The sequence below is a fragment of the Dysidea avara genome, chromosome 1 (genome assembly GCF_963678975.1).
Source record: "Dysidea avara chromosome 1, odDysAvar1.4, whole genome shotgun sequence".
Lineage (NCBI taxonomy): Eukaryota > Metazoa > Porifera > Demospongiae > Dictyoceratida > Dysideidae > Dysidea > Dysidea avara.
The window spans coordinates 55622950-55646089 of record NC_089272.1 but is presented as its reverse complement, the minus strand read 5'-3'; the positions used below and the strand labels follow the sequence as shown (position 1 = coordinate 55646089).

General features: G+C 38.7%; 1 protein-coding gene across 1 annotated transcript in view; it reads right to left on the bottom strand.

The window, feature by feature from the left end:
- LOC136236465 (uncharacterized) overlaps nt 1-23140 on the bottom strand; it is a 180708-nt gene that overhangs the window by 5350 nt on the left and 152218 nt on the right. The window contains exons 11-13 of the mRNA XM_066026627.1: nt 5149-5217; nt 4946-5098; nt 338-651 (exon numbers count right to left, since the gene is read on the bottom strand). Coding sequence (XP_065882699.1) covers nt 338-651; nt 4946-5098; nt 5149-5217 — 536 coding nt within the window. The remainder of the gene's footprint in view (nt 1-337; nt 652-4945; nt 5099-5148; nt 5218-23140) is intronic.

Genomic DNA, 23140 nt, shown 5'->3' with positions numbered 1-23140 from the left:
CTTTATTAAAGTATTGTATACTGGATAGCATTTTCTGTAAGTCCAATGTTAATCTCTAAATGTGACTGTCTCTACAAAAACCTATCTAGTTAACACAAGTTTGCTAAGACAGTCACAAATAGTTAATGCTTTGCATTTGAAATAGTGTAAAGAGTAGCACATGCACACACATTCCTATTATGTAGACAGACAGACAGACAGACAGACAGACAGACAGACAGACATTTAAACATACAGACTAGTACATTAATAAAAGTACAAGTACTTTCAAAGTTTTTACTGTATTATAATCACCTCTCTCACAAAACACTCTAATAGAACATACATTATTTCTTACTTGTGAGGACTGCCTGGGATGTGTTGTCCATCAACTGCAATTGATATCACATGATCTCCAAGTGTCCTGGGAGTGAAGGATACTGTGTAGTTTCCACCACCAATGTCCAGGACAGGTTTAACTGCTACTGACTCAAAGTTTTTGTTCATCACTAACACTTGTATGGTACCAGCCCTCCCAACAGCCTTATCATCATTGATATCTTTAAGTGTTAATACTAGTGAGGTTTCTTTGTTAATGATCACCACTGCTGGAAATGATACTTCACATTTACTGGAGTTCAAAGAAAGTGATCTTCCAAACTTGGCCAGTTCCTTTACACACACAAATAGTAATGTTAAATGAACACTGTCATGTTGTACATTATTATTATAATTATTATCATTCCATATTACATGTGACCAGTTATCAGGGAAGCTTGTATAGTAGACAAGTTTGTAGTGTACAACATCCTGTGCTCACGATACAGTGAACGTTGGATTTGAGTTTAATGATTTTTAACATGGTTGTGGGTGATTCACCTGAAAGCACAAAGGACTTCAGGACCGAGTGCACAATTTGCATATTTTCAGACAAATCACCCTGTAGTATATTCCAGTTTGGTGACTCATCTGAAAGTGTTGGAAACTGCAGACATGCTTCGCCAGTGTATTTATATGAGACATGTGACATAATGGATAATGTAAGAACAACAAGGTGTTGCTGAGGTCAAACATAAAATGACATGAGCATACAAAACTCTTCTATTGTTGGTATACAAATAAACACAGAAAGACTGATAATAACTAGCAGAAGTAAAAATTTAATTAGGAATTTTAAGTTGGATTAGGCAAAGAAAAGTAGTGAAGCAACATAGGCAACCTTCCTTGTTTCATGACTTTTTACTAGTTTCTTGTTTTTATTTCACTCTTTTCTAGGATTCCTAATTCAATTTGAAATTCCTAACCTTTTCTCTACTTTTTGGTTTACTTTTAAAACAACATAATTATGACAACTGAACTGCATTAAAAGAAAAGCTGTCACCAGGAATGCCATAAAAGTATTTCTGCATCAAAACACACCATAACAAACAGAGGTGGCCATTAACTCTCTTCTTGAAGGGTATCCATTCGGCAATGAGTAGTGAGGACTGGCTACTTGGGCCATTCTTCCAGAGATCCTTAACCCCTAGCTTAGCATTTGTGAGGTCTGTACAACGTATGGAACAGCAAATTCCTGCTCTTTGCAGAGACAAGAAAACTATTAGCTACAAATAATGCTTTTTTTTCAGCTATGCTTTGCCCATTACACAGCGTTACAAATGAAGAACAATATGAAAAATGTCTCTGCAGTCCATTCATTACTAGGGAAAATAAGGGCAATGAGCATAATAGCAACACAGCCACAGGAAGCCACATCACGCTGTTGCAAATTGACAATTCTGTTGTCAGTAAAAAATCTTGAATGCAAAGAAGTCCATGATGTGTGTATTGTATGTATGTACTGCGGTTGGTGAAAAGGCTCTGAGATCTTGGAAGAAACTGATGTTGAACAGTGAAGAGATCAAGTCTGTAGCCTTATCCATTGTCAAGTTATGCTAGACTGGAGGTATCAGTTAGTTAGTCTGCTTAGTCAGTCAGTCTTGCAGGCAGCATAAAATTGTGCTTTGTTTTAAAATTCTATAAAACTTTTTGGAAGGGTTTAGGGCTGGTCTGAGACATTTTTGGGCTTGGCTGTGCCTAACCAATGTTGCCAAGCTGTCATGAATGAAAAAATGAAGCTGGTTTTAGTGCAATGTTTTGGCTGAAAGCTCAGTTCTTCATGGTCCGTGATATACAGTATGACCATACTGTGTGATGTTCTAAGTACAGCATACAGCACACTGGCTCACTTTCATAAACTAAAACCCACAATTGATTCTGTGAAGTGTCACTATATTAAAGCAAAGGAGACACTACAGTTTCTTCAAAGAAATCTGATGATTTCTGAGAATTCCTAGAATGCATTAATGTAGGTGGTATCCAAAAACATAGTCTCTCCTAGGAGGGTTATATTTTTTGATATACTACCTCCGTTTCTCATTAATGCACTCCTGAGCACTGATAGCATTGCTCTTGTCTTACTTTTGAAGTGAGGAGTGAAAGTCGTATATTACCCCAAACATTCACAACAATAGTACAGTGGTGTAGTTAACATTGTTGTCTTAGTGATAATTAGGATACTGCATTTGCACAAAGTGATTTAAAGAATGAGGTACTCTAATAGAGCAGTCATGTTGTTAATATGTGATTTTATGTTAGCTACCTTGTTCTCTGCAAGTTTCAGTAAATTGCAATTTATCCACCAGATTTAAACCTCATTGATTTTCTGTACACACACCAGTGAAGACATTTCATACCAGTCCCAGTGGACTGGATTACTCACTATAAAGTTTGTGAAATTGAGAGAAAACCACAAAAACCAGCTTGGGTTTAAGGTACTACATGTGGGGTATATAATAAAATTAATAGTCTCCTGCATGTAATTCTCTGATGCATCTGGTGCAGCTGTCTATATAATATTCTTAGTAGTAACTGTTGCTCTTATATCACTGTGACTATGAATAATTTACATACATGTAGCTTTATGGAATATTGTTTATTGTTTTATTAGTCTATTGAACACGGTCCTTACACAAGTCTTGTCATGTACATGTACACTTGTATGGTTGCAAAAAATCGTGAATATTATTAATTATATTTTAGAAATGGATCACATGTATTTATCATACTATAATAAAGTTGGGGAGTCAACGTACATATACCCTATTTGAAATTTTCACCATTAATGCAGCAAATGTTAACTGGTTATGGTTCACAGCCAGCTGGCTACTGATATAACCACAATTTTGAAAGACTTTCATAACTGTATCTGTAACACAAGCATACACAAGTGGTATGAAAGGCAATTGGTATATCAGCAGAAAAAGGCTGAGCTTTGATATGCAGTCTCTAGCTTTGACATAGGGCTCTCAAGGCCACCTGTGCTGAATGAAATACATATAGGAAACATCTCTACAGTTACTCAAGACAGTTAATGTATCTAGCCTTGTGTTCCAGCATTCCATAGTGCTAGTGGCTGATAATTATAGAAATCTACTTGTAAAAAGCAACCAGTGTAAATTAGTGGCATGGTTGTGATGTAACTGTGAAGTGTATTGGTGTGGTTATCCATTCATGGTAAAAAGCTAATGCAAATTTAATAGTGCTCAAAGATCAACAAATTTTGAAAAATGAAGTGGCTATATTTACGGGCCCGTAACGTAGGATTGTTTTGCTATATTTACGGCATTCTTAAGTGCACTTGTGCAAGCATCTTGTGACTTAGTTGGACACGGTGCAATAGCCAGTTGTTTGTTGTATAACTTGAGTATCAAACACACTAGTTGTATATAGGTAAAGTTTTGGGTGAGTTCGAGGCGAGCTATATGGTTGGAACAAGCAAAGCGAGCATCCTGGCGAAGCTGGGCCAACCCAAGCTCGCCTTGAACTCACCCAAAAACTTACCTTTATACAGACAGTGAAAGTTATCATTGTGTTTAACAGGCAAACGTCAGGTTAACGTTAGGGTTAGGGTCGGGTTCAGCTTTAGTTTCTTCTTCACTGGTATGGGTTAGACTATATAGTATTTTATAATTATAACATTTAAATAGTACAAAAGCAAGAGGAGAAGCCAGCACACTGTTAAAAATAGGGTGTAATCCAATCACCTTTGGGGGAGTTCTAACTGCTGTTTAAATTAAACTCCTTTGAAGGGAGTTGTAGTACTCCCCAGGGGTGCTCTAGGAGCAACTAAAAGGTGTTACAAGGGCATTGCAACACTCCCTAAGGGTGTTCTAGGAATAGCTATAAAGGTGTTCTAGTGCTCTCCATGGTGGCATTTTGTTGAAAAGAAATGTAGGCTTGCTACAGCATTCCAGTAACCTTCATGTTGATTTCAATTTATACTCAATGACTACCAACAACAAAGCACATTAACAGTACGTAATAATATATTTGCAACACCTTATACTTACCACATAGTTGTTTCCAAGTCACTCTTATAGAAGTTAGCAAACTGTACTTATAACCTAATTTTCAATAGAAGCATCCAATTGTGGGTTTCAATATACCTAGGTGTAGGCAAACACCCTTACAGTGGCTTAGCTATTATTGGGGAGTAAAATGACATTTGTGGTGTTCAACAACACCCCAAGTGCTACAATACTCCCCTAGGGTGTTGTAAATACCATGGGTGTACATGAACACCTTTACGATGGGTGTACCTGTAACACCTCGTTTTAACAGTGCAAGCACTGGTGGTACAGTGGTAGAGCGTGGGTACTCCAAACCTGGATGTGTGAGTTTGAGCCTTGGTCACATCACACCTTTTCTTCGTTTCTTATACCTTTTTGTGTCACAATTTTTTCTAAGTTTTTTTCTAAATAGCAAATGTAACAAACTAAGTCACAAGATGCTTGCACATGTGCACTTAGAAATGCCATAAATATAGCAAAAAAAATCCTACATTACAGGCCCCCATAAACATAGCCACTTTGTTTAAAAAATGAAGAAAAAATTGGTCACATTTTACACATATATACATACATACCAGGTTAGATTTCACTTCTTGATATTTAACAGCAACTAATTTCAAGTCACGTTTTGACTTATCCAATTCTTTGATTCTTTCATCCAATAATGTTTCTGTGGTCATTATTTCCTCAAGGAGTTGAGTAATATTTGCCTTCAGTTGTTCAATTGTCTGTTATAATATTACATCATTACAAGGTTACTATACAACCTCCATTTTACCTTATCCTTCTCCTTGACAGTAGACTGTAGTTGTGAGATCTGCTCCAACACATTATCATATTCAGGTACCTATTATTGTAATGAAGTTCAATAATGATAATGTATACAACATATTGTGGGTAGTGAGGTAGTTGATTACAACAAATGTAACTCTGTGTGGATTAGTAGAGTAGTTAGAGATGTGCCAATAAAATTAGCATTTGTTTGGAAAGATAGGCAGGTGTTATTGGAAAGTGGACACTGAGGAACAGCAACTTAGCATATCATTTATGACAAAAGGAAAAGGAAAAAAAAGAATCACTAGAAAGTAGAGCTGAAACAGATATCCGTATTATCCATATTATCTGGATAATAATTTATAATCTGAAGCCATAAGTATAGTTTCTAATAATTTTATGGCAAACTTTCCTTGATACTTAGCTTCTACAGTTAATACAAATGTTACATTTGTTTCTATTTGAAGTCCACAACAAATATACAGTGGTTTTATATAGTAAGTGATGATGTCACTATCCCCAGGATATCCGGAAACATTTTGTTCAGGGTATCCAGATAGTAAAATAGCACAGCCTTACTGGAAAGAAAATAGAAGAAAAAATCAATTATGGGTTCATCCCTAAGAATGATATCTAATTAACGTTTTTAGTGGGAAGTACAAGCCTTATGTCCCTACTATTAACCGATGGTGATGGTACTGTAGAAAGCACATTAGAGTTATGAGGGTATAGGAAATCTAGAAATTTGGTATCATTTTGAAGTCACTTGGCAATGTCATTTTGGTATCTATAGACTGTTCTATGAGAGCAACAGACTGTTCCGTAAAGAATATTGACCTTTTTACAACAAAGGTTAGACTACCATCCATTCAGGAAGTCCACATTGTACCATGTTAGAGCACAATCTAGTGTAGGACTATTACCTGAATATGTTGGTTGTTTGGATCACTGTCCTGTAGTATAATTGCTTTATTCTCTTCCCTTTCACATAACAGATCTTCCACAAACATTGGGATCTCCTGAAATGTTCATTAAAATATTATATATCATTATGTAGGTAATACATCACTAACCTCAGGATAAGTAACAAACTTTGTAGTAACTTTGTCCATGTTGTTCTATAAAACAATGGAAATTACATTACAAACTACACACTGCTATATTTAACGTATACAGATATGTACAAATGTTTGAGGTATGTATTTTTTACGGTTTCTTGGCTGTCACAAAATTTTCATCCTCAAAAATAATAACTGTTATCAGAGTTAGCTCTATGCTTTCTAATAGGTAACCTTAGTGAAAAAGGAGTGATCCTCAAAAATAAAACCACTCGTTCCACACAAATTAAATACCTCAAAATTTGTATGTATATGGTATCTTTCACTATTAAGCATGATTTTACACTAGCACTTTATTAGATTAGCAGATCTCTAAGGTTAAATGTAGTGTAAAATAATTTGTGTACATTAATTGATTATTTATATAATTTATAGCTCTATAGCTTCTTATAAACCAAAGGAGAGCTAGTATTGATCCACACTTATGTATCATGTAATTATGGAGTAAGAGCTACTTTTATAAGTCAGCATATACATAAAGCGGTTTTTGCTAAAACTTACAGTTCCAGTTGTGATTAAAGTTCGTGGCAAGATAAACACCTCTAGGATCCCTTCATGATAAAAGGCACTTCTGTTCTCTAACACTTTAGAACCAATCAGTGTTACAACACTTTTAGGAATCAACCAACATAAAACAGTTGAACCATTCTTTGTTGCAAATAGCTGTAGGCAGTGTGGGGTGATGTCACACTTGTTAACAAACAATGAACGCACATCAAACACATGTTTAAGAAGACACTGATGATATTGTTGAGAACACTTGACAGCCAATACAGTGTGAGTACTACCATCACAAGGTGTCATACAAGGTGCTGGAGGTGGTAAAGGGTAGGAGGAAAGTTGTTGTAATGGATCTAACTGATCAAACTTATACTCATCCAGCAGTTTTAATGCTTCATCATCAAACTCCAGTAGTGTTCTGAGTATGGAGTGGTCACTCCAGGTCCAAAATGAGCTCAACACTTTTAGCAGTAATGGAGTATGATTGTACCTTTGTAGGCTTTTTATAAACTCAGCAGGAAATAGTGAAATGTCCCAGACATCACTAGCCATTAGATTACTACAATGTTCTATTATTATCTTAGGATCACAATGTTTCAACAGTTCATTCAGTTCATCAACAAGTTTATGAAACTCTTCACTAACAGTTGAGCATTTGAAATATTTGATAGTATTTGGCTCTGATGATAATTGTCTTTTTCTAGACTTCTTTGGTGCATCAACAGTACTTACATTTTGAGGGACATCAGCACAAACACTTGGTTCAGTAGTATCAGATGACAGAGACTGTCTGCTAGATAGAATCTTCATAGCATTTAGTGCTATATACAACAATGAAATACATGAAAAAACTATATACCCCTATATGGGATTGTGGATACACAAAACTGGATTAGCACATTATGCATTATTGAAAACTGTTTACATGTTTTTCCATCATCATCATCTCACTTACACATGCAAATAAACTCAAAAGTAATGGTACAAGCAACCAAATTTTGTGCACCATCACTGTGAAAAAAGAGGGATATAAGATGGTATTTCCAGTGGCTTATTGAATACAAAAAAGCTTGATATAACCTGTAGTATACTAACAATCACATGTAAGGCTTTAGTTAATGTGTTAAACATACTGAAACCGTATATGTGATGGTATAATGTGGGCATTATATTTGATATAAGCTATTTTAGGTAATGTGGTAAATAAACTGAAACCATATATGTAATAGTATAGTATGCATTATACTAAAGTATAACATGAGTATAATACAGGGTTTATATTAAGGCTTATTTGTATTCAATAAGCCACTGGAAATACCATCTTATATCCCACCTTTTTCACAGTGCATATTCCTATAGTTCATTATAATGTTGAAAATGTTGAATTTTGACTAAGTAATGGTTGTGGCGCTGTGGGGGGTGCATTGCCTGATATGTACGCACTCGCCCTCGGGCAAGTGCGTACTCGGGCGAGTGCGTACATATCAGGCAATGCACCCCCCACAGCGCCACAACCATTACTTAGTCAAAATTCAACATTTTCAACATTATAATGAACTATAGGAATATGCACTGTGAAAAAGGTGGGATATAAGATGGTATTTCCAGTGGCTTATTGAATACAAATAAGCCTTAATACGCACTTGCCCAAGGGCGAGTGCGTACATATCAGGTAATGCATGACTTACAGTGTTGCAACTAATATGTTACACTTCAAAGTAGCTTTTTAAGCTTTTGAAGGTGCTTTTTAAAGTAGTTCTAACCCTTTGAAGTTACTTTTATAGTAGTTTTAAGCTGCTAAATTCACGTTTAAGTTAAATGCCTTTGATGTGGTTGAGGGTGCCTTTAATGTGGTCTGGCATTTGTCCAGGATCCTCCGTGGTGGTTGAATATATCATAATGGTTACTATATCAAAGCTTCACATTAGCTCTTACTATAACACTAGTACTTACTATGTAAGGTTTTCAAAATGTATAAGAAACCTTATCACCATGAGACAGTTTTGATTGTGGGATTCGGTTGGTCTCAATTGAGAGCCACAGGAGGGCTCAATTGTAGGCCACAGGAGATCACTGAAGCCCACAATGTAAAGTGGATGTTGCTCATATAGGTTTCATATACATTTTACTACAGTATTCAATAGTAAGAAGCATTAAAGCTGTACAGTTTATGGAATGCAGTAATGAGTTGTCAGCACACTTTGCAGTGTGACATCTAGATGTTGCACTGCTAAGTGTGCCACATCACGTTTGTAGCATAAAGAATTCCTTTGATCTGAGGTGTGAAAGTGTTACATTACTAGTTGTGGACAAGATACATACCATAATAATTGTATATTCAGGTATGCTATAAAATGTATGATATTACATTATGTAGCTACTGTATATATGTTAAGTATTCAATATAGCTACAGACTCACCATAGATCCTTGTGACAAGGATCTATGGACTTACCATCATCTAGAGGAATCTTTATATGTGGGTGACTCTCTTGTAGTAGTTTACTCAAAATGTCCAAACTGGTATCATCCATCAGCTTAACATATCCAAGTATTAATTGGTTCTTGTGATAACCAGTAGGACCACTATTGATCAGCTCAAGATCATGATCAGTTAGTAGACCATGGGACTGCATCACAGGTAGTAGTAACTCATGATTTAAACTGATCAGTAGAAAATCAGTAAAGTGATCTATCACTTGTTGGGGGGTTGCTACAAAACAAAACTAAACATTTAGTTAACTAGTCAAGTTAATATACCTGTAGTAATGGATATGTGCTCCTCAGTAAACTCTAACTGATCATTTTTGATCACATGATCACCAATACTGAGGTATGAAACGTCTTCTAGGTCACACCAGTTTTTGAAAGCTGATAGTCTGGCATGAGATGCTAATTCAACAGGAATTAACCAAACAATTTCAATGGAGCCCTTGATCACATTCTCTAGTAGCAGCTCAAGATCTTCAACATCAAAAATCATCTGTAATTTTGACCAGCGTTTTGTAATATCTTCAAGGGTGATGTCCTCTACATTTTTATTCCACTTGTCTCGTACTCTTGTGTAATAATCACCAGTGATTTCCATGCCTGTAAAATCTTCTAAGACATGTGTAAGCTTTTTAGAAAATATGATTTTTTTATACTTATCAATGAGTTCTTTGGCTTCAGGTTGATCAGAGAAAGCCACCATTTTTTCAAACATGCGCACATTTATCCAGTTGCAATGAGGAGATAAAATCAGCACTTCCAATAGTTCATCTAAGCTATTTGTTGAATTTATTTTGTCAATAAGATCACTGGGTAGACTGTTCAGTTTTGTAACAAGCTTATTCGATTTCATACAGGCACTACGTAATAGTGTAAATTCACAATCACTTGCTTTCAAAAAGTTACCAATTGCATGAGCAAGTTGTAGAAACATGTTCTCTACACTATCATTGATGTTAAATTCCACAGGTGAGGCTGGTAGCATTGACTTTCTTTGGTCAAGTTGGTGCAACTCCTGTTTAATTTTCTCTGCTAAAGAGCGTGGTCCTAAAGTGCCAAAGCTTTTCATAACATCTAGCATGGCATTAAGGCTCACATCAATACCACTTTTAAGTTCAGAATCAATGGTACTGAGTAGAGAGTCCATTGTTACCAATTCCTTCTGCTCAGCTAATACGATCTTCCTTGATATAAAATGATCCATGAACACTTCTAGTTGTACTATATTTTTTATGTCAACACGATACTTTGTGAAAACATCATGTTCTGATAAAGTAACTGTAAAATTAATTTAAATAACTGTAAATGAAACATATTAGAACTACGTATATGTTATGCTGCTGCTTTTCAAGACGTTTAGTGCACATTTTCATTAATACCAAACAAATCTGATTCTCAATAAAGTGAAGGGTATAGACTCTCTGATAACAATGAGTAGTTTGAGTTTGGCCGCCTTTCATGTGTACAATAATGCTAAATTATATGAACAAAGGAAAGGCAGCTAAACTCATAAAAAAGTGCATGCCCAAGTAAAGCTGAGTTAACTACAGCAAAAAGTAGTGATACCAGAGCGTGGCCATGTGTGGGGTATGCAAGTTGTAAATATTAATCAGATATTATGAGAACTATGTTATGCTACCAGACATGGGGCCAAGTACATGAGTACTTATACTTAAGTACATGAGTACTTATACTTAAGTACACTTAAGTACAGATTTGAAAGTACTTGTACTTTACTTAAATACTTTCTTAATTTCCCCAATGTACTTGTACTTATACTCAAGTACTTTGCTAAGTACTTGTATGTAATTGAGTACTTAAAGTACTTTTAAGTACTTGTAAGTACTGCAAACATTGTACGTAGTTTGTACACAGTGGGTGAAGGTGCAGTTTACAACTTTTTGCGATTCTTCTACTGCCTTCCCCAACCTTACTATGTACCATGTTGCCACGATTAATGATGTCATAGCATTCTGGCAAACAAAAACAATGCTGCTATTCAAGTCAGTGAATTTTAAGAGTTTAAGAGAGAGAATGGTTGACAAAAACCAACCCCCTAGGCGCACTTACATACTACAATACGCTGAATACAGCATATATTTTACTACAGCAAAATATACTTGTACTTTACTTAAGTACTTCCAGCATGTACTTGTACTTTACTTAAGTACTCTCTTGATTGCTGCTGGAGTACTTGTATTTGTACTTGGAAAATTCAAAAGTACTTGTACTTTACTTAAGTACTTTTAAATGTACTTGGCCCCATGTCTGTATGCTGCCATGTAGTTTTCTGAATTTAAGTTCTTTTGTGCACATTTTCATGAATTCCACTCAAACTTAATTCTCAATAAAACAAAGTGTACAGCTTGGGATGGGATTTCTATATTGCAAATCGCAAGTGCTCATGTATAATATAGAGTGTTCATGTACAATATAGAATGTACAGAGATTTAGGGGACACAAGCCAAGCATGGGAGTTTAATTATTTACATCATTATTGTCTATCCATTGGCCATTCCATTGTATCATTTGGATATAGCCTACCGGACTTTAAATCCCCAACACCTACTATATGATTTTTGAATATAGCCTTTTGAACTTTTTGATTGATTTATAAATTACCTTTTGACCATTGGCAACCACTGTTCATCGTTGCCAGCCGAAGCAGAACGGTAGTTGCCAAATAGTTGTATTGCTACCACAACACAGTTGTTAAATTTATCCCTGCAGGTTTTGTAATTTGTCTCGCCCACACATTTTATAATACCGTAACCTTAATGCACAGTACTTATCAAAATGCTAATTCACACAGTAGAATCTTACAAGTAATTGTGTTTTCTCACAGTTGTATAACTACATTATTCAATCACATGGCTATGATTACCTTGTGAGGAATGTCCTTGTCTACTGACAGACATCTCTATACTGGCAGCTATACAGTAATAAATGATTCACATATAATAACATTCAATTATACTACAACGGTGTGTTGTGCAACCAAAGAAAGTCAGTGTAAGTGTATCTTTAACTGAAAAATTATACTGCAACTACAAAATGTTGATCATCATGAATTCATAGCTTGGTATTATCAAAAGCATGCATTGGAAACCCCCTTGGAGTTGGAAACCCTTCATACCAAAGATTTGCTAGCCACAACTGAGATACAGGTTATTAAAGTTTAAACATCTTATATGCAGCATTTTAAAAAGGCAGTGGATACTGAACCGAAAGTCGGTTCAATAGCCGGTATGCTAGAGTGAAACTTAGACAAAATAGGGTTACTAAAATGAGACTAAATCAACTACAAAATTCATCCAAGAATCAAACCATGGATTACCAGTAAGGTAGGTCAGTGTGCTACCACTGTGCTACCACTGCTAGCTACTGTACCCACCTCCAGTATGTTTCTTTTGCCAGACTCAAGACGTAAGCTGTATATAGTAAGAAGAACATACTCTAAAGTTGAAGAAGAAACCAAAGCTGAATCCGACCTAACCTAACACTAATACTACTTGCCGCGTGCCCTAAAATTGAACAACTATTAGACACCAGTTGACACACTATTAGTTTTTGAAAGCTGATAGTCTGGCATGAGATGCTAATTCAACAGGAATTAACCAAACAATTTCAATGGAGCCCTTGATCACATTCTCTAGTAGCAGCTCAAGGTCATCAACATCAAAAATGCTTTGCAATTTTGACAAGTGTTTTGCAATATCTTCAAGGGTGATATCTTCTATGTTTTTGTTCCACCTCTCCCGTACTTTTGTGTAGTACTCACTAGTAACTTCTACTCCTGTAAAGTTTTGCAGGACATCCATAAGCTTTTTGGAAAATATTATGGTCTTATACTTGTCAATGAGTTTTTTTGCTTCTCGTTGGTTGGAAAAAGCTACCATTTTCTCAAACACACGCACGTTTATCCAGTTGCAGTGGGGAGATACTATTAGCACTTCCAATAGCTCATCCAAATTGTTGGTTGCATTTATCTTCTCAAGGAGGTCATTAGGTATTATTTATTTTTGCAGCAAACTTATCTGCCTTTATACATGCACCACATAAGAGTGTAAACTCACAATCGCTTGACTTCAAAAAGCCACCAATAGCATGAACGAGTTGGAGGAACATATCTTCTATTCTATTGTTTATATTAAATTCCACAGTTGCAGCTTCTGCTATAGACTTTTCTTGTTTTAGTTTGTGTAACTCTTGTTCAATTTTCTCATCTAAAGAACATGGTGCTACGGCACCATAGCTCTTCATAACATCTAACGTGGCATTAAGGGTCCCATCAATACCACTTTCAAGTTCAGATTCAATAGTACTAAATAGAGAATCCATTGTAACTGATTCCTTCTGTTTAGCTAATATGATCTTCCTTGATATAAAATGATCCATGAACACTTCTAATTGTACTATTTTTTTATGTCAACATGATACTCCGTGAACACATCATGTGCTAATAGTGGAACCATAAAATGTATAAAGGCATAATATAATTTTGTTAGTTGTATGTACGTGACAATAAATAACAAAGTAGTACAGTTAGTAATAGGCTCAGGCTAGACTATCTGCATAAAAACTGTTTAAAATGATGGCTATTTATATTGGTACAGAAAGTCAAACAGACTTGTAATTTGGATTGTAAAACACATTCATGAAAATGGCACATTATTGTTCTTCCTGGTAATAATACATCTATGTAGTGTGGGGCATCTTGGGTTAATTAATGAAATAATGTTGCAGGTTTAATTTATTCTTTAAAAAATAGGTAAACATGACACCTAAACATAGATGCATACACGAGGCTTATGATGATATACCGGTGCAATGTTGCAAATATCATTTTAAAAATTGTTACATGAATAGCACTGATTTTTAATGCTTGGTTCCCATTGCTTAGTTGATGTGGAGATGGCTCGGTTTGGTCAGTGTAACAAGCTCCAGAATGCACATATTTATGTGATCCGGTCTGTGAAAAGGGGTCTTATAGCCTTGCCAAATTGTCAAGTTTGACTAATCATAACTCCTCATGTTTTAACCTATCACCTTCATATTACACGAAGCCATAGTGCTACATTAGGGGTTCAATGGGACTAAATTTCAGGATGATACCACATTCACAAGTCAAGTTAAAGGTTGCCAAGTACATGCAATTGAAAAGGCTATAAGACCCCTTTTCGCAGACAGGGTCACATAAGCAGGCCTGTTTAGAGCTTCCAGCCCTGACCAATAAGCTTTCCAGTCTAAGACTGTTTTATGATTCCATTGAGGCACACATTAGAGGACTTTCATCACTTCAGGTGTCAAAGGAGTCTTATGGAGCCCTCCTGGTACCAATCATGTTAGCCAAATTGTCAGTACCAACTCGTAAGAACTTGGCTCGGAAACACAGTAACCTGGATTGGTCTATTGACGATTTACGAGCAGCAATTCTCAAGGAAATTGGAATAATGGAGACAGGGTTTTACACCAGTGATGTACTGTCAAGCACCCCTAGAGGCTCACATTCCACGGCTTTATTTTATGCTGGAATCAAGGGAACACATAGCATCCCTCCTCCTCATAATGGTAAGAAGAAGCAATTGTGTGTGTATTGTAAGGGTGACCACTCCTCCAGTGTATATGATATAGTCACTGATGTTCAGAAGAGGTTAGAAATAGGTAAAAGGGGAAATTTGTGTTTTAATTGTCTGGGTAATCACAAAGTGTCACTCTGCAATTCCATGTTTCGATGTAGGAACTGTAAACACAAACACCACACTAGCTTATGGAAGCCTATTAGTGAAGATCCTAAGCTAGGTGATAAGAGAGACAACCAAGTGAAAGACACATTGGCACAGACCAACACACCAGTACAAACTAGCATGACAATGGCTCCAGTGTCGTAGTCCAAACTCCATTAAGTACCTACCCACCAGCAATACTATCACTCTACTGAAAACAGCCATATCTACCATTAGTGCTGAAGGCTTATGAATCCAGGGTAACATTTTATTTGATGATGGCTCACAATGTTCCTTCATTATAGAAGAGGTAGCCAAGCAGCTTGACTTGAAACAAACCAATAATGAGCATGTAGCAATTGCACCATTTGGTGCAGAATGTACATCAACCCAGCGTCTTTCGGTAGCCTGTGTGTACATTGAAACTCTGTCAGGGGAAAGAATACCGATATCCATTCTTATTGTCCCATTCATTGCCACACCACTTCAAAATTCTGTGCGTGCTTCTGTCAATACACTTCAACATCTAAAAGGTTTGAAATTAGCTCACCCCATTACCAATGAAACCGATATCGTTCCAAACAATTTTGGTCCTTACAAGAAACTGGTACAGTTTAACACACCACACAGAGAAAAGACATTCTACGCAAATACCAAGCAGCTAATATCAGCCAAGCTCAAGATGGTACGTACACTGCCAGATTTCCATGGAAATCAGTAAATTTACCTTCCATCAAACTTTACTGTGTGTGAAAGATGTACATGGAAACTAGTGTCAAGACTGATGGAATCTCCAACTCTCTTACATCTATACAATGACATTATTTCAGACCAGAGGGTTCATAGAGAGACTGCTACCAAAACATGCCCATTACCTCTCTCATCACCCCGTCAAAAAAACGTGGTAACCACATTTATGTGGATAGTTTTTGATAGTAGTTGCCAACAAGAGAAGAGATTGGCAAGCCTCAATGATTGTCTACTTGTGGGTCCTCCATTTATGAATGATCTTTGCTCCATTCTGCTTAGATTCCGAATACCCACCTTTGCATTTGCCACAGACACAGAAAAGACATTTCTACACATGAAGCTGCACAACTCAGACAACAACTCAGACATGGATTATAGTGGCTCTCTGACATTACCAATCCAACTCGTGACCTGGCAACATACAGTAGTAGTGGTATTGTAGTAATATGTATTAAAACGTGTCAATCAGTACATCACGTGCACAATCTAAAAATTGCCTAGTGTTACAAATATGGTGTGTGCATGTGCAAGTTCTGTCTAAGTCTATCACTACATCTCCCCTCCTTTAAGGTTCAAAACCGTAGTTGGTCGGGTGGACGTGTAACCGTTCCAGTCATTGATCTGGTAACAGGTCTTGAAGAGTTGCCACTAGGTTGTTGTGTGTCCGGGTTTACTGTTACCACAGGGTTGGTGCTATCAGGCTGTACAGTGTTAGTACTACTACTGTTTGGAACCACACGGAGATGGCAGCGGTTACGTCTGATTGGCCCCTGAGGTGTGTTTACAATATAAGAGTGAGGGGCGTCGGCTTGAGATCTGACTTGGCCTGATGTTGTTGACTGGCCAGTTGTTATCCACACCTCCTCCTCATCAGGGATAGGAGAAAGAGGGTGAGCTCGATGACGTTGATCATAAGCCATCTTCTGTTTGAGTTTAAATTCGGCATTTAGCTCTTTATATGTTTCAAGGTATTCCCAGTGTGGTATGTATTGGTCTTGTACCTGAGGTAAAGTAGTGCGCAGGGATCGTCCCATCAGTAGTTGTGCTGGGGACAAGTTGCACCAGGGCAGGGGGGTAGTGCGGTAAATTAGCAAAGCAGTGTATGGATCATCAGAGCTTTTAAGCAGCCTTTTTACAGTTTGAACAGCATGTTCAGCTTGTCCATTGCTTTGCGGGTAATAAGGGCTGCTGGTAATGTGGTGAAATTTATATGATGAAGCAAACTCAGCAAACTCGTGAGAAGAGTACTGTGGACCATTGTCACTGATGATCTTTTCTGGAATGCCATGTCGTGAAAACATGGACTTGAGTCCCTCAAAAATGCTTCGTGCTGTTGTGGCTTTAAGTTTGATAGCCTCGATGTACCTGGAAAAGTAGTCAACAGCAACCAAATAGTTGGCTCCATTGAGGAAAAATAGATCTGTTCCGATCTTCTGCCAGGGGTAGTCGGGGAGATATGATGGCAAAAGAGGTTCTCTCCTTGGTGTCGAAACTCTCACACATGTTGGACACCTTTCTACCATGTCTTTGATGTGCTTTGTAATACCAGGCCACCATACTGATATGTTAGCTCTAAGGCGGCACTTCTGTATGCCCTGGTGACCTTCATGGAGCTTGGATAGAACCTCTCTTTGCAGCAACTTAGGGATCACTATTCTTGGCCCGTACAGCAATAGGTTATTGTGCAGTGTAAGATGGCCCCTGGCCTGCCAGTAGGGTTTGAGTTCGAGTGGTATGTCCCATTTGGATGGCCAGCCATGCTTGCAATAGTCAATCAGACTAGAGCAAACTGGATCACTGGCTTGGGCTTCACAAAATTCATTAAGCCGGTGGCTGCTGGCTGGTAGCATAGTAACACAGGTCTCTAATACGTATTCTGCTTCTTCCTGTAGGGGACAAACAGCCGCTGAGGCTGTGGAACCCAGTGGAGAGCGAGACAGTGCATCTGCAGTGACCAACTGCTTGCCTGGTGTATGTGAGATACTGTATTCAAAACGTCCCAGTCTCAATCTAAATCTCACTATTCTTGGTGGAAGGCTATGCAAGCTTTTGTTTCCTAACAGAGGTAACAGTGGCTTGTGGTCTGTTTCAATCTGAAACTTCTTGCCCAGAATGTAGCTGGAGAATTTTTCACAAGCCCAGGTGATGGCAAGGGCTTCCTTTTCTATTTGTGCATAACGACGTTCTGTGTCTGTCATGGCACGGGACGCGTAGACTACTGGGAGCCACCCCTGGTCACTGTCCTGCAGCAACACTGCCCCCAAGCCATAAGAGGAGGCGTCAGCAGAGACTTTTAAGTCTGCATTTACATTGTAGAGGGCAAGAACTGTAGGCTTTGTTAACTCCTCTTTGATTTGGTTATAGGCAGATGCTTGTGCATTGTCCCAGGTCCATGCATTGTTCTTGCTAAGCAACTCACGAAGTGGTTGGCTAAGGCTTGCAAGACAGCTAGAAAATTTGCCCAAGTGATTAACCATTCCCATAAATTGTTTTAATTCTGAGACATTTGTTGGGGCAGGCATCTTGGCAATAGCAGCAGTTTTCTCGGGGTCTGGCATGATCCCTTGCTGAGTGATTAGGTGACCCAAAAACCTGAGTTCTGTCTTAGCAAACCTACATTTGTCTGCGTTAAGTGTAACACCCGCAGATTGAAGTCGCTGAAGGACACACTCTAATCGAGTATCATGTTCATCTTTGTTGGCACCGAAAACAATTACGTCATCCATGTGACAAAGTACGCCTTCTATTCCTACTAAGGTTTTGTCCATCTGGTGCTGGAAATGTTCCTGGGCACTACAGATCCCAAATGGCAGCTTGTTAAAGCAGTACCGTCCGTACGGGGTTAAAAAGGTTGTCAGCAACCTTGATGACTGTGCTAAGGGGACCTGCCAAAAGCCACTATTGGCATCAAGTGTGCTAAAAATTTTGGCGCCAGCCAACTGTGCCAGTGTGTCATCTACAGACGGTACAGGGTGGACCTTACGCTGTACATTTTCGTTAAGCGGCTTGAGGTCTACACAGATTCGAATAGCACCTGTTTTCTTGGGCACAACAACCATCCCTGCGCACCAAGGTGATGGTTCTTCTACTTTAGAGATGACATTCAGTGACTCCATTCTATCCAGCTCATCTTTCACCTTGGAGCGAAGTGGCATGGGGACATGACGTGGTGTGAATATAGCATAGGGTTTGGCTCCCTCTTGCAGTGCAATTGTGTATGCATCCCCAAAGCTCCCTAGCCCCTGAAAAATGGATTGAAATTTCTGTACTACTTTATACTGGGTGTTGTCACTTAGGGAATCTACTTTAACCACAAGGTTCAAGGCCTCAATTGCAGGTAAGCCTAGCAGGTTTTTTTCAGGTTTTCTATCACATACACTGATTGTATGGTTTGCTTACCCTGGTGGTCAAGTTTTCCCTCGAATTGTCCTTTCACTGTCAGGGTAGCCTGTGATGGTCCGTAGAGGGTCTTCTGTGGCTTTTCTAGCTTAACACGTAGCTTTTGGTAGGTTTCAACTGTGATGGCAGAGACTTCTGCCCCAGTATCCAGCTTAAATAGTACATCCACATTGTTCAGTGTCACTGTGGCTGTCCACGTAGTGGCTCGTGTGTCCTCAATGGCATCCAAAAAGACAGAGTCTAGGCTAAGGACCTGTGTGGTTGAGATTGTGTCCGTATTCTTACCGCCACAGGCACAGCAATGATCTGTAGCTACCTCGTCAATTTTTGTAAGACAGCAGGCTCCATAATGCCCTTTTTTCTGGGAGACAGCATCCTTAGCAGGACATTTCTCCCTTGAATGTTGTCCCTTTCCACAACGTAAACAAGATTTGCTGTCCGACTGTCTCTGTTTGAAATACTTTGGATTCTGCTGTTGCGGTCGTCTTGTGTCATAGCTAGGTGTTCTACGGTAGCCTCGTTGCAGTTCATCCAGGTCACCCGACGTTGCTCCTTTGAGCATTTGCTGCTGCTCCTGTACTGCCTCGCGATGACGGACAAGCTTCTTCGCCTTCTCTAGGGTCAGCTCGGGATCTATCTGGAGACGCTGCGACAATGAAGCATCTTGTATGCCAACAACGAGTCTATCACGGATCATTTCGGATGTGAGAGTACCGTAGTTGCAGTGTTCAACTAAGTTGTATAGCTCCACGATATACTGCTCTGCTGATTCGCCAGGTAGTTGGCATCGGCGGTTAAACCGTGCTCTCTCAAAGATAACGTTTCTCCGAACCTGAAAGAACCCATCGAACTTCGCCGCCGATGGCTTTGCACTGCATAAGTCCGCGTTTCACGATGCCGTGGCACTACGTTATGGGTGGTCTCCTCAGCGGACTCCTGCTCACTGTGCATGTGGGACTTCCTTTTCAGTGGAGCATGCTTTATCCTGTCCCAAGGGTGGCTTACCTTCTATCCGACACAATGAGATCAGTGATCTAACTGCTACCATGTTGACTGAAGTATGCTCTCAGGTAGCTGTTGAACCAGAGCTCCAGCCGGTTTCACAGCAGGACTACCCTGCTTCTGCCAATATCCAAGATGGTGCCCGTCTTGACATCGCCATGAATGGTTTTTGGGGTGGAAGAAGTGAAAGATGTTTTGTGGATGTGCGGGTGTTCAACCCTCTGGCTGCTTCTAATGCGTCCTCATCACTGGCCTCCTGTTATCGGAGGCACGAGAACATTAAGAAACGTGCGTATGCTCAGAGAATTTGTGAGGAGGAGCATGCCTCTTTTACCCCCCTGGTAATGTCTGCCTCTGGTGGTCTGGCTCATGAGGCTTCTGTTTTTTATCAACGCTTGGTTCATCAACTTTCAAACAAGTGGGGCGATGATTACTCTGTTGTCATGGGGTGGTTAAGGTGCTGTCTATCTTTTTCTCTCTTGCGGTCCTCCATACAATGCATCCCCGGAGCCCGCTCATCCATCGGTCACTATGTTAAGACTCCCCCAATTGTGGAGCTGATTCGGGCAGAGTCTCAGTTTGCCGTGGACTAAGAAAGTCCCGGTTTGTCCAGCACAGGCCATTTATGTGCTGGGGGTGGTAGGCAAGAGCAGTCCATCAAGCCCTGGTTAAAAAAAAATTTATCGAACTTCGCCAGAACTGCTGCGTAGTCTTTCCGGTCATCTTCACTAATGTTCATAGAATTTAAGACGGACTCCGCCTCCTCTCCTAAACAGTAAAGAAGTGTGCTCACTTGCTTGGGTGCAGAAGCGTCTTGAAGGCCAGCAGCAGAACGAAATTGTTCAAAAATCTCCGTTTCCATCTTGGCCAATCATCGGGCGTCTTGAAATCAAAGGGATCGGGAGGCTGGAGATGGATTTGTGCCATGAGTCGCGAAGCACGCTGCCACCATGTAGTAATATGTATTAAAACGTGTCAATCAGTACATCACGTGCACAATCTAAAAATAGCCTAGTGTTACAAATATGGTGTGTGCATGTGCAAGTTCTGTCTAAGTCTATCACTACAGGTATATAAACAGATAATGTAATAGTTAGGCTATCTTTTAATAGCTTGATTTAGGATATAGTGTGCATGCGTGTATTTTGGTGTGTATGACATAATGTATAAAGATGGCGGAAATGCAGGCCACGTGGCGTGTTAGCATCCATGGATTCATTGAACCCCGCTACATTACCCTACAACTTAAACTAAATTAAATTTGTGTATATATAATAATAATAAAATAAAAAGAAATTGTGAACCTTATCAAGACACACAGTAGTGTGTCGTGCGGCCCAAGAAGCCGGCGCGCCACACCGTGAGTATATTTACAGGAAGAAAATAAACGCGATTTTCACACCTTCGTAGCTCTGTGATTCATTATCGGATTGAAACCAAAATTGCTACAGAAGTGCCGGCTAGGTAGGGGAGTCCACATTCCAAATTTGAAGAAACTCGCTCAAGCTATTTCCGAGATACGAGCGGCCGAAGTTTGGGGTTTTTTTTCTTCGTTTTTTTTTCATTTTCTTCTACTTCTTTTCGCACACTTTGCAAAATCCGACATAAAACACGAATGCGTGCTCCAGTCGGACTGAACTTTGGCACACTTAAAGGGCTCATTAAGGCGAATCTCAGTACCAAGTTTGGTAGGAATCCGATGAACAGTCACGGATTTATGACCGATTATTTGCGTAAAATAAGGTCAAAGGTCTGTCACGCCCACAGGGTAAACCGCTTGAAGGAATGAGCTGAAAATTGCTATGTAGATGGAGTAACTATCGTAGGAGTGCCTTTTTGTGGTTTGAAAGGAATCCAGTTAAAGGCCATCGAGATATGACAAAAAACCCAACCTATGTCACAATTATGCGATCGATTTTTATGAATAAAAAAACTAATAGTTTTCACGCCTACCAGGCAAACCGCTTAGAGCAGTGAGCTGAAAATCGGTGTGTAGCTGGAATAATTATCGTAAAAAGGCCTTGCAGTGGTACAGAAGAATCGGATTACAAACCACTGAGTTATGATTCCAAAGCCAACTATGTGTAGCATATGCGAGATCGAGATACTCTAATAGAACAGTCCGATATCAAAACTTGTGTAAGATATTCCGGATTTCCGAATTGGTCACGCCCGTTTCGTTTAAAATAACACCGTCCTCTAAACAAGGCGCCATAACTTCCGCGTACTTTGGTTGACGGACACGAAGCTTGGTTTATCAAATTCCTTGATGAAAGGCGATTCGATTCATGTGTAAGTTCTTTGTGTAGTAACGAAGGGGAAGCTAGAAAGGAGCCTTGTACCGCAAAATTTACGTGTTCAGAATGCCCGTAAAAACACGTGTTTTTAAACATATTTCTATAACCTAACCTGTTTAACAATTTGTACGGTCGGAGTCTTATTAAGCATCCTTCGCTGCGTAGAATGATACCAAATTTAGCGAATTTGGTTGAGGATAACAACTTGTAAATTGGGATTTTCCCGGCGAGATAATTTAATTTTCCAATAGGTTAATGTATGGAGCGCGTATTATGTCATCATCAGCAGTAAATAACTGTCGCTATGGCGACATTTTCCCATTTGTACGGTCGGAATTGGATAGAGAAATTCAAGGGCTTTCTTTTATTGTATGGTGTGCTGTAGAAATTTTGTGAGTTAAAGGTTGTAAATTAGTGTTTTTGCGTGTAGTGTAAAATACATGTATTTTGTATTAGACAAAAAATGACAAGGAATGATGAGATTTTATGATCAGCCTGTTTTACCAAGTTGAGGTTTCAAAAAGGATATTAAACAGATTTTAGATTTATCTAATGCATAATTCTTAATTTTTAAAGGTTTAACCCAGTGTTTGAAAACTTTTAATGTTGACCACCTGAAAATGCTTGATTTGACAAATCCCATACATATGTTTTGATATGCACCCTAATAAAGAATACAGCTACGTTTATAACTTACTCCATTATAGAATTATA